Source organism: Durio zibethinus, chromosome 14, assembly GCF_047325235.1.
Source record: "Durio zibethinus cultivar Kanyao isolate XHJ-2024 chromosome 14, ASM4732523v1, whole genome shotgun sequence".
NCBI classification, from domain to species: Eukaryota; Viridiplantae; Streptophyta; class Magnoliopsida; order Malvales; family Malvaceae; genus Durio; species Durio zibethinus.
Window position 1 is genome coordinate 2,341,995 of NC_143175.1, and position 12,633 is coordinate 2,354,627.

At 31.3% G+C, this 12,633-nt stretch overlaps 2 protein-coding genes across 3 annotated transcripts; both read right to left on the bottom strand.

The window, feature by feature from the left end:
* Positions 1-1,956: 1,956 nt before the first annotated feature.
* LOC111294571 (anaphase-promoting complex subunit 13-like) lies at positions 1,957-3,793 on the bottom strand. The gene is made up of 4 exons (XM_022887952.2): positions 3,648-3,793; positions 3,203-3,305; positions 2,535-2,588; positions 1,957-2,268 (listed from the first exon to the last, which is right to left on the bottom strand). Exons 2-4 carry the CDS (start codon positions 3,276-3,278, stop codon positions 2,207-2,209), a joined length of 192 nt encoding a protein of 63 aa, XP_022743687.1. The 5' UTR covers positions 3,279-3,305; positions 3,648-3,793; the 3' UTR covers positions 1,957-2,206.
* A 1,080-nt stretch (positions 3,794-4,873) lies between these two features.
* On the bottom strand, positions 4,874-6,851 carry LOC111294479 (uncharacterized). Of its 2 annotated transcripts, none has more exons than XM_022887789.2 (4): positions 6,434-6,851; positions 6,107-6,316; positions 5,294-5,566; positions 4,874-5,124 (listed from the first exon to the last, which is right to left on the bottom strand). In XM_022887789.2, exons 1-4 carry the CDS (start codon positions 6,437-6,439, stop codon positions 5,074-5,076), a joined length of 540 nt encoding a protein of 179 aa, XP_022743524.1. In that variant the 5' UTR covers positions 6,440-6,851; the 3' UTR covers positions 4,874-5,073. The 2 variants fall into 2 exon arrangements, with proteins under 2 accessions (XP_022743524.1, XP_022743523.1); XM_022887788.2 differs by having other exon boundaries at positions 5,294-5,569; positions 6,434-6,768.
* Positions 6,852-12,633: the final 5,782 nt, after the last annotated feature.

Consider the following 12,633-nt stretch of genomic DNA (forward strand, 5'->3'; position numbering starts at 1 on the left):
GTCTTTGATCTGATGATATAAATATAAAAATTTAACACGTACTCGATACTCACCTCCAATAAAAATATGTATAATACATTTAAGTTTGTATTTTTTTTGTATGTTTTTGTAGAAAATGATTGTAGGTGAAAATCATCCAAAGAATCCAATTGCGAGAGCTACAAAGAATCCAATTGCGAAAGCTAATTGTTTCTAGAAACAGATAAAATTTGATTCTCAGGCTGTACTGTAATTGATTTATACGAATCTGAAAGACTAGAAAATGGCAACTACTGCTTGCTTTGTTCAGTTTATAAAAGGTAAAGAAGCAATTTATGAACTAAATATGAACGTGTTGTTCACTGGTCGGGTCGTCAGGTTGAAGCATGCATGTTTAGTAAGGAATCAAAATTCTGTTGTGATTTAAGACAAGACGAGCAGATAGCAAAAGATGTCAAATATATGATTATTTCAAACACATAATGGTTATACAATATCAAAATTATTCGATTTAAAATTTTAATAAAAATTTAATATGAGATTAATAAAAACAAAAAAAATATTTTATGTTAAATGTATTAATAAGAATTATAATATGATAATTTTTATATTTTACACATATTTAATACGAAATATATAAATAAAAATATATAAATTATCTAATCTATTTCACGTGGACAATACGTATTTTGAGTGTGGGGTATTATCCAGGCGTTGTCCAAGCAATATTAGTGTTTTTTTTTTTTTTTTTTTGTTAAGTGGTCCTTAAAAAGTGTGGGAGCTATTCTTTGAACTTGACGAGCAATACTAAAAGGATGGCCCAAGTTTCCAAGTTATGAAATGGTTTAGACCTTTATTCCCGACTTAAAGATTGCTTTTCTCTAGATAATGAAAGCCCAAAATTGATGGACCTTCGTTTAGAAATCCACTGCCTGAGAAGCATTTACATGCATCATGCACTCCCTAATTGAACTTCGATAAAGCATCATATAGGATTTGTTTCCAACAGTGTGGAAACAGACAAAAAATAAAAATCAGACGCCCAGCCAGAAATGAGTTTTTTTTTCCCTATTTTTCTCTTTTGGCTAGGAAGCCAACGTGGTGATACCAGACATTTACCAAAATGGCTAGAAATACAGTCCAACAAGAGAGAATGATGCCTTGCTTTTAGCGCTGTAACTAGAGTTTGTTGCAGCAACCACTGGAAAACTGAAAATTTTCTACTTTGATTCATAATCATGGCTCTGAATGATAGTAGCTAAATTCATTAGCTCAAGATGGTAACATAGCAGATTACTCATATGATCTCAGGAGCCACCTTCATTTTGTACTCAACCAACACAGTTCCAGGAAGCTCTAAGAGCCTTTAACTTCGAATTGCCATATGGATTTTTATGTCTCAATTATTATTGCTTTATACCACATCATGGACTCACCTCAACTGATCTGTGGACAAGCTATGTTGAGCCTGCAACCTCCAATTGGATGAAACTTGTTCACCTTCAAAGGTATGTCAGCATCTATAATCAATGTTGATTAACATCCTAAGCCAAAATCCTAAACATTAATCATTAGGCCATAAAAAAAATTACGTTCTAAGTATTGATCTAAATTTAATCCCTAAATTCTAAAACCCAACACTAAAATTACCAATTAAAAGAGGTGAATCTACAATGTAGAAAGAGTAGCTTGGACCTCAATGGCATAAAAATTAAAAACTTGAATACTTAAATGCAGTTACTCAGCTATGCAAATCCAAACTACCCTTCAAACCAATGCCTTATAGCTAGACGATTTAGCAGCTAAGACAACCGTAAGAGACCAATTAAAAGAGTTGAATCTACTTAGTAGAATGAGCAGCTTGGACATCAATAGCATAAAAACTTGAAGACTCAAATGCAGAAACTCAGCTATGTAAACTCAAATTACCCTTCAAATCAATGCCTTGTGGCTAAACAATCAATAGCTAAGACAACCTTAGGTGACCAACAAAATACATAAGAAATTATAGTTGTGTAAAATCACAAACTAAACTTGTCTTTTGCTCTATTTGAATAAGATGAAAGCAAGAAATCCCTCAACAGTTTTGATCAAATTAATGCGCAAACCTTCTTACATGATCCAATTGGCATCATAGTTCTACAACATATTAAGAGAGAAAGCATCAAATCTTTTGGGAGCTACGTATTGATACAAGGATACTAAGCCCTGCCAGCATCCATGACCATCATTGAGTACTTAATTCAAGATCATGCCAGGTGTTTCCATCCACTTGTTGAGTATCCTGATCTAGAAAATAAGAAAATTCAAAAGGAAAAAAAAAAAAAAAAAAGAGAGTAAATAAAATAAATCTGTTGCAAAACAATATTAGAATTGACAACAAGAACATGCTATATTTAACTACAAGTTTACATATATTGACACATATACTCCACATATGTTCTCAGCCGTAAACAGGAAAGAGACATGAGCATCTAGACAATGAAATGATAGATGCATTTTTCTAATGCTATTGCTCAAAAAGAAAATGTATAATCCAATGTTTATAAACATACTTGAGTCTTCAGTATCATCAGTTCGAGCAACCATTACAGGTGGTAGTGGAAGATCTGCATTAATCAGCAACAAGATAAACAAAACAGCTATAAAGGAGAGCAAAAAAAAAAACCAAAAAATAAAAAAAGATGACAATCAAATAGGATCATCTTTCCATGCCCATAAACAAAATCAACAAACATGCAATTGACAGGTTTTCATGGAAAATATAAGAGAGAAGCAGAAAGTTGCTCAAAGATAGACCCAATTGCTATTCAGCTCCTCCAAATACTTCACTAAAATGGAACTATTGTGGTACAACAAGTAGAAACCTTTTTACACAAGGAAACATGGGCGAGCATGGTACTTCTATAACCAATGTTGAACACGATCTTGCACAATAACCTCAGGTGAAACATTTACATAAGAACTCGCTGCCGATTTTAACTAATCAGTGCCAAAACTACACATGATCTATTTACAAATTTACCTGCTATCATAACCAATGGTAGACTACCATATTATGCAATAATCTTCTCAGGCAAAACATTATTATGTGAATTCAAAACCAATTTCTTAACATAATGAATAACAAAACAATATATGACCTATACCTATAACCCGGTTCTATAACAGATGCAAAACATTTATACATAAATCCGCAAGCAGGTTTGGACCTAATCAATACCATCATCAGGCAGAGTATCTCTCATCCATTCTTCATCAACAATATCTATAAGTATACCAAGGCTCAGTTCTGCCATTTTTGGCTCTTCACTTCAATAATTACCCTTCAAAAAATGCAAAATATAAATACCCAGAGGTCAAAAAGATTAGAATTTTAAAGTTTTAATACTAAACATTCTTCCAAAAGAATAAAATCCAGATTGGAAACAAAGCCTTATTCAATAGATTTTGCTTTGAATTATCAAACCCAGATTGGAAACAAAGCCTTATTCAACAAATTTTCTTCCTTTTAGCAAAATAAGAAAAATAATTGGGTCGACTTGGACTTGCTCTCTTAGCAGTAAATTCATGTCAGACGCAAAATAAAGCGAGGGGCACTTAAAAGTGAGAAGCTGAAATTCAATGTAACTGAAATTGAAGGCAGGGTGAGGGAGAAGATAGGGTACCTGATCGACTGGTGAGTGATGATGAGACTTAGTACTTTTGGCTTTTTCGCTGGATTGCTTCCAGTTTGAAGTTCGAACTTACCTCTTTACTATTGAAAATAAAAACTTGGAAAACTTTGCTTTAGACTTGGACTTATTTGAAGCCCAAATTTTATATATGTATATTAGTTAAATTTATAAAATAAAAAGGGTTTATGTTTATTTTTTGTCTTCTATAAATATATAAAAATTAAAGTGACAAGTTAATTTTTTTGTATATCTAATGTGCTTAGGAAAAACAGTTTGGCTCGTAAACAACGGATTTGATCCGATTTGATTTTTTAAAATTAATTTTTTTAAAATTTGATATCAAGTCAAGTAAGGTGATAAAAGAGAAAAATGGAAATTAGGTATAAAAATTATTTTTTTAATTAATTAATTTATATTTTTATATATATTTATATTTATATTTAAAAAATAATATTTTATATTTTAAAATTTATTTTATTAATTTCGAATCGAATTAGATCGAATATAATTTTATATAATGTTGAATTGAATCGGGTATTATATGTATATAATCGAGTAAAGTTTAAAGCGAGTAAAATCTATTCTGACTCGACTCGTTATCATTTATAAATGTGCTCGATTTAATTTGATATATTTTTAATTAAAAAATTATTTTATAGTAATTAATTTATTTTTTAAAAATATTTAATATTATTGTCTTTTATGAATAAATTTTAATGAAAAGTTTTGAATTTCATATTAGAATATCAAACTAATAGCACATAATTATTTTTTTATTAATGAAAAAAATATATATAAGGTGAGAAGAACCTTTCCCATTTCAAAATTATAGCATATTGCAAGTGTCAAAGATAATTTATATTATCTTTATAAATCATCCATAAAAAAATTATTGACAACCGCATTTAAATTTAAATCTTACAAAGTATTTAATTTTATCATGTCAACCAATCTCAGATATAATTATTTTCATTTCTACATTCAAAATATATGCATCCAATATAATTCAAAATCATCATTCTATCAAACAAAAAATTAAAAAATGTCACCAGTAATTAAAGCAGAAAAGAAAATTCAAATTCAAATAGCTTTGTGAATTTTTTTTACAAGGTGAATTATTCAAGACTTTCTTCGCTCTCACATCCTTTTTTTTTTGTTCTCTTTTGTGAAAAATTTGCATGATCATTTATTCCTCAGAATGCATAATTTACTTAGTGTAATTTCATCCGTAGACAAAAGAAAAATTAACCATTTGATCACAGCAATTTCTCACTACAAGCTTTGTTTAGTCAAACATTTTTGATGAAACAAAAAGGAATAAATCACTAGACTAACTACTACATCTTTTTCTATATAAACATGAAACTCCTCCTGAATGCATGAGCAAGTTTCTTCCTTCAAGCTCTAATTCAGAACTTCATGTTGCACAAGCTGGTACCAAGCATGAAAAGAATCCTGGCATTTTCTTCTACATTGAACAACAAAAGAAACATGTCAGAAACAGCATCAATCCACAAAAATTTTAAACAAATTCTCAAAGATGGGCAGCCTATCGGTGCCCAGGTCCAATTTCAGGTCTTGAGTCTTGGCCCATGACACTGTCACAAAAATGAGATGGAGACTGGAGAGGAACATACTCGCTTGGAAGAGTTAAGGAGCTCAGGGGGGATTTTGTAGAGATCTTCATCGACAGGTTTGGGAGGTCTAAGAGGCAATCTATTGGAAGGAACCACAGCATCTTTGACCTGCTTACTGTTAGTTCTATTATTATTATTTTTATTTGAAATAGGCACATGGTGGGGACGTTGATGCTGGTATTTCCTTGGCGGTTCAGTCACGTCACAAACTCTACCTGCCTTCTTTTGCTCCTTGACATGCGGTTCTCTTCGCTTTTCTCTTACCCTACTCACCTGCTGAATGCCACCACCGTCCACACACACTCCATTGTTATTCAAATTAAAAAAAAAAAAAAAAAGATCTAAAATATGTTGCACAATAGCAGCAGTGACAAATATTGTACGCAGGTCTTACATCAAACCGTTATACTTATAGATTTTGTAAATAAATTAATTGTATATTTTGAAGAAAGTTCAATGCATGCTTCAAGTAAAATCTAGAACAAAAAAAGGTACAAAAATTCTAGTTTCTACAAAAGTGTTTCCAGGAGATGCCACTGAGAAAACATTTCAGCTTGGCAATATTTTGTTGCCATTTTTAATTCTTCAAGAAAAGCTCCCACAAATGGGCTTGAAAACAGATTAGTTCTTTACTTCTTTATGCTATGTCCCCACTGTGCAAAGACAGTTCAACAGTTCTGCAGAAATATCAGAAATGATTCATTCCTTTCTTTTGTTCGAAGTTTGGATTTTCTACATCACATCAGTAACTAATAAGCTGAGCAACAAAATCAACAACACAACAAATATGAGAAAGTCCAAGGGTTAACTGACCTTTCTTGCAGGAGCAAGATTACGAGAATGTTTTCTTAAATCAACAGTATACAAGTCACCAGGAACATAAGTGTTAGATTCTCCTGATGAGGAGCTGAAACGAATCAAACCAGCTTGTCTGGCACATTCAAAGTACTGAGTTATAGGCAGCTCATTTGCATAGTCCCAGTTTCCAAATGCTGGTATCTGCCCACTTCTCTTGCAATAATCCTAAAGAAATAAAAAGAAAAGAGCAAAATCCCACCAGACAATTAGCTTTAAAGAAGAGATTCAAGATTCAAAGAAGTAAAAAAAAACTTAATAAGAAGAATAAGAAAAAGAACTTACATCCATTGTGGGGTTGTTACTTGTTAGTGACAGTTCCTACTAGGAATAAATGAAGAAGCCAAAAGAAAGAGTGATTGAAAAGCTGAAGGGGAAAAAGATTGGACTTTGAAGGGAAGAGAATAAGATCAAAAAGGTAGAAAAAAGAAAGAGCTGGGGATTCTCAAGAAAGCTACAGGGGATATAAATTCTAGCTCAGAATTACACAGAAGAAGAGAATCTACAGATAAAATAGAGTTCAGCTCTTTTGCTCTTCTGGAAACACAGTTATATCAGAAAAACAGCAAAATAAATAAATAAATGTGTGGAAAAAGAAAGAACAAAGCAGGGTAGAAGTCTACTATTAGGATTTAGGGGCTTGGTTTTTCAACTTTTTCTCATTATAATATTTGATGCAACTTCATTTTTTTATCCAACCCTTATCCCATTCTCTGCATTTTTTTTTTTATTAATGGTTTTACTTGGCAGAGTCAGGAAATGGGACCCTTAAGAATACAGGCTGTGGTGACATTTACAAAAAGTGGGCCAGTTTGCAGTGAACTGAAAAGCCAATTTTTTTGGGTTAGGAAAGATTTTTTTTTTATTATTTCTTTTATTGTTGGCATTTTTTGGACAACAGGGTCATCAAAGGGTTGGATATTGCATAATAATGGCTGTAGCCAGTGGCAAATGAGCTACAGCAGCCCTTTGGTGCCTGCTGTAAACATGCTAATCTGGAATCACAAAGGAAGGGTTTTCCGGAGAAGTTCTATCAGATTGTCAATGTTTATACCCAACGTGATTCTCATATTGTCTTCTGAATGAAGGATATGGAATTTTTATTGGAATATTTTGGCCAAGGAATGAATTGGCTATGACTGTTGAGATTTTTTTTTCAATATTTGTGTTAAAATTACTGATTGTAAGATATGAATATGGTCACTCTTTTCTCATGATCACGAGTAATATTCACTCCATTGAAAGCTCTTCCAATTTGGTTTTTAGGTAAGACTTTCATTATTATAAAGAGTAAAGTTTACTCCATTAAAAGTCTTTCCGATTTGATTTTGGCATCCAATTAGGCAATAACCTATTGCAATATTTGACTAAATTCAATTGCAAGAGGCAAAAAGTAAAAAAAAAAAAAAGGGGTATTTCCCCTTGTTTGTTTATTTGGTTGTTAGTGCTTTTTGTACTAAATGCCAAAGCCACTAACCCAACTAGCCAGACCATACCAAAAGAAACTGATATTTCTACCCTTTAATTCTCAACATGTAAACCATGCCTTGTGGAATTCACCCTTAACATCATAAGGGAAAGATCATATGTTTAATAAGAGTTATAGAGCAACAAAATTGATAATGTATAGCATTTCAAAAGGCACATTACTAAATTTATGGGTGATCAGAGATAAGCTGATTAGTACATAGTTTGCATTTAAACCATCCAAAAAGATGAACAAAAATGAATAACAACTACCACTGAACCTTTTTTAAAGATTTTCAGAGTTTGAATTTTGATTATTAAAATTAAAAGTTTAGCACTGCATCACTCATACAATGTTTTAGAGGATGCCAATGTCTAAAGCAGAAATGAAGTCTTAGCAAAGCTTTTCATTCAGCAAAAAATGGGGGAAAATGGAATCTAAACATTTGCCTACTATAAGCTCTTGTCATTCAATTCTAAAAAATGTAAAAATTGTAAAAAATTGTTGTCTCAATTCATTTTTTTTTCTTAAGTGACAAACTAAAAACAACCCTTTTAAACTTACAACTTCAAAGTTCCAAACCCAATGAGCAAGAAAATGTTCTTGGACGTGAGAATTTCATCGCACTTTTTGGTATTGACATGAGAGCTAAGGACTTCAATTTTTCATGGAAAAATGGGAAAACAGGGAAAAAGGCAGTCTTTTTCTTGGCTCAAGCTGCAACAACCTAACCTCGTGGAGTGATATAAGGTTACCCAATACAATTTGACTTGAAAAAAAAAACAAAGAACCCACCTAGGGGCCTGAGCAATGACCCAATCCCACCTGCCACAAGGGGTCAAAAAACGCCACCACTTCTGCGGTTCTGCCTCAGCTTGGCTTGGCTTGGGTTGAATGAAACTCCCCACTAAAAAAGCAAAGGCAAACTTTGACAAGAAGCTTTAGCAAAGTCAATCCTGCCACAAGGGGTCAAAAAACGCCACCACTTCTGCGGTTCTGCCTCAGCTTGGCTTGGCTTGGGTTGAATGAAACTCCCCACTAAAAAAGCAAAGGCAAACTTTGACAAGAAGCTTTAGCAAAGTCAAAATATTGAGTGGAAAAAAGTGGTATAAAATCAGACATGCGCCTGACCAGTGCTCCAAGGAAAATAACGTGGGGACCGACCATGGAAATGAGAACACGGATTGTGAGTGGAAAATTTGTTCACATGAACCTCAGTGGATGGATAAGAAAGGAAGAGAAAAACATTTTCTTCAAAACTATCAAAGTAGAGGCCAAATCATTATAAAATCATTGTGACAGAAAAAAAAAATTGGGTTCATATTTATTCTACCATAAACAAGGATAGGACATGTTTTTTTGAGGAATCTGAGTTTGGGTTTGTGAAAAATTCAACCATCATTTGAGATGTAAAACAGTTTTTTCAAGACAATTTTGGAGGAATAGAGATATCAATCCAACAATTCTAATTCAAATAAAATACTGTGTAGTGATTATTGAGCTAAACACTTGAATACATGTGATCGACTTAGTGATTATGCTTGAAAAGGACAATAAAAAGGAGATTCTTAGATGGACTTTAATGTGTGATTACTGTTCAATAAATAAAATGGTTTTTTAGAGATTATTAAATATAATTAAAAGGATAATTTTTTTATTTGATAAGAGATAAGAGACAAGGATAGTAAGATTGGAATTCTCACTTTATATTTTTTAAAATGTTTTTTTAGTTATTAGATAAAAAATTGAAGGTAAAAGAAAATTTTTTTATAAAAATAATAAATTCAACTCATAATTTTTTTAAAAAATTTAAAATTTTTATGATTACAATTATAAGTTAAATTAAAATATCCAATTTTAAAGCTAATTTTAATTTCAATTTCAATTAACAGTTTATTAATAACAATTAAGACTTGAGCAACCCTTTAAAAAGGTACACATACCATTGAATCAACGACTCAAAATTTCATAATACTCTATTTTATAATAAAAATAAATAAATAAATTATAAATAGAATGTGCTCGATGGATATTGACTGTTTTTGTGCATTTGATTGTGTGGACTTTGGTTGTTACATTAGCATAGATATAAAAAAAATGGAAGAAAAAAATTAACTTTGGAAAGTCAATTCTCAGAAGACAACAAGCACCACCCAAGTGTCCATTTTGTGGGTTAGGTTCTCCACTTTGTGATTGAGAGAATTTGGGACCAGACCACGATTTAAAGTGCAGTAAAAACTTCCACGTTAATGGTTGACAGTATGCCATCTTTTTTTTTTCAGAAAAAAAAAAAAAAGGACTTTGTTTGTTTGCCATCATTACTAATTATCTTTTTATTTTTAAAAGTAAAGAAAAAAAGGGGTAATGTTTGAATATTGAAGAACTAAAAATAACAATAAAAGTTAGGACTTCTTCCTCCCCTAAGCAAGAATTTATATTTAAATTTGTCTAAGTTAATTCTCTTCTAACCAATCATTAGCATAGGTTTTTTTCTTGATTTATGTATATATATATATATATATGCACTTTATGATTGATAAAAAAAAAAAATTTGCTTTTCTTTTGATTGTTAGACTATGGACTAGTTAAAAGATTATTAAAAGATAATTTTTTATTAATTTAATAAATTTGATATAAATAAATTTGTTTGAATTGATGTTTGAAAAGAATATATTGAGAAATTTTTTTTACCAAAATTTAGAAATCTCTTAAAATATATTATCCCAAAAAAAAATAATAAATGATTAGGCCCATAACTTGGGTCATTGGCTCATTGCTTGAGTTAGCTCGGCATAGACCATATCAAAGGCCTGGAATCCATTGTGCAAAATAAAAGGCTCAGAATTAAGATATAGCACTACCCACTTGTGAATTTGGCCTATTTCTGATTTTTTAATCATAACTTCTTTTTTTTTTGGTACGAAAAATTCGAAATAAATAAATTATTTAATTTTTTTATCAAAATTAAATATATTATATTTAATAATCTAAAATAAGTGATTATAAATCATAAATTTAAAATAACTTTAATAAATAATCATAAATAATATTCAAATTTAAAATTTTTTTATCGAAAAATATGGACCTTAATTAATTAAACTAATATCTTGTTGATGATTTCTTAATCATAATTGGATGAACGAAACAGAGCCGTTTGAAAGCCTTTCCGATCAAAAAAATCTATGGTAGCACTACTTTTACATTAAAGTAAGGTCATGTTTGGTTATAAAAATAGCTATTCCGCTCTAGTTGACTGATTATTCTTTTGTTTGCTTCAACTGTTTTTTTTTTTTTTTCAATTGAAAGAAAAAAGTTGAACCAGGTTCTTCCAGTACGAAAATCAAGCAGTCATCAACGTCTAATTTTCATGGAAAAATTTTGTTTATTAATTCCTAACATTTTTTCAATCACTCAAACTAATGAAATTAAGGCTATAATTAGGCACATTTTGGATGATCCAAACAAAATTAATGTCATGATGGAAACTTGGAAAATTAAAGATGAAGGGCAGTTCAAAGTCATAAATGTATATAATTACCAGTCATGATCAATTACTGAAAATGAAGGGAGATGCAATTGCGACAATCTGATAAAGAATTAACATCAGAGACATATATAGAAAAAGTGGATTTAAAAGATTTTTTTTTTAATTAATTTCTCATGTATTTTATGACGTGCTTGTTGGGCAATATGCTTTTTTTTTTTATGTGAAGAGTTTTAGAGTTTTCTCTTAATTTTCCAATATTCAACTTACAATTGTATATTGCTTCTTTAACTTATTTTTTAAGCGGTCTTTTTTATTTATAAAGCTTAAACTTAAATTTGATGATTTTAAATACGATATAATGATACAATGTAAAATATATATATATATATAATTTTAATAAAATTATATATGAATTTAATAAAAATAAAAAAATGTTTTATGTTTGACTTATCAACATAAATTATAATATAATAATTTTCATATTTTACATTTATTTGACACTAAATAAATATAATACGAATATACGAATTGCTAGATCTACTTAAATTTTTTTTTTTAAAAAAATTTAAACCAAAGTCATATTAAATAGAGTTCAAATGAAATTATTTTTAATTTCTGTAAAAACTAAAAAATGAGTTTTTTCATCAAGTTATATTAAATTTTTGCCATTATTATTTTTGGGAAACTTTGGGCTTGAAGAGATACAAAAATATCAATATAACCAGAACTAAAATCAGGGTTAGAATGTTGCATTTTATGTTAAGGAAGGTGTTAGTGTCACGAATTTAAAGAAGAGTCTTGAATTTCACATCGAACATAATAGGAAGGTCACTGGGATATAAAAGGGTTCACACCATATCTTTCTTATGAGGTGTGTTTTGTAGGACAAAACCGTGAGGTTAAGAGAGCCAGAGCTGACAATACCTCAAAAGGGTATAAACCATAACAGAAAGATTGATCTGAGATATCGGATGAGTAGATGCCTGAGTCCCAGAGCTGCGCAGGTCGAAGCTTAAGTCTCGACCCATGACAAATGGTATCACATCATATCTTTCTTATGAGGTGTGTTTTGTAGGACAAAACCGTAAGGTCAAGAAGGTTAGAGCTGACAATATCTCAGAAGGGTGTGAACCGTGACATGAAGGTTGATCTGAGATACCGGATGAGTAGATGCTTGGGTCCTGGAGTTGAACAGGTCGGAGCTTAAGTCTCGGCCCGTGACAAATGGTATCACATCATATCTTTCTTATGAGGTGTGTTTTGTATGACAAAATCGTAAGGTCAAGAGGACCAGAGCTGATAATACCTCAAAAGGGTGTGAACCGTAACATGAAGATTGATCTGAGATACCGGATGAGTAGATGCTTGGGTCTCGAAGTTGTGCAGGTCGGAGCTTAAGTCTCGACCTATGACAAGTGGTATCAGAGCTAGCCCTATACCGTTCGATCCACGTCAATGCCTCAAGGGAGGTAGGCAGGGTGGCCAGCCTCCGTGACAAGGGCATCACAAGGTTGGGTGGGAGAGAATGTC

Bases quoted from the DNA above. Each gene is read 5' to 3' on its own strand.
- LOC111294479 (XM_022887788.2), bottom strand. The intron at 5,570-6,106 runs GTCAGTTAACCC...GGTGGCATTCAG, and splicing joins ATCTTGCTCCTGCAAGAAAG to CAGGTGAGTAGGGTAAGAGA. The intron at 5,125-5,293 runs GTATGTTCCTCT...TGTTCAATGTAG, and splicing joins TCCTTAACTCTTCCAAGCGA to AAGAAAATGCCAGGATTCTT.
- LOC111294571 (XM_022887952.2), bottom strand. From the start codon at position 3,278: ATGGCAGAACTGAGCCTTGGTATACTTATAGATATTGTTGATGAAGAA. The intron at 2,589-3,202 runs GTATTGATTAGG...TGATTAATGCAG, and splicing joins AGATACTCTGCCTGATGATG to ATCTTCCACTACCACCTGTA. The intron at 2,269-2,534 runs GTATGTTTATAA...CTTATTTTCTAG, and splicing joins TGATGATACTGAAGACTCAA to ATCAGGATACTCAACAAGTG.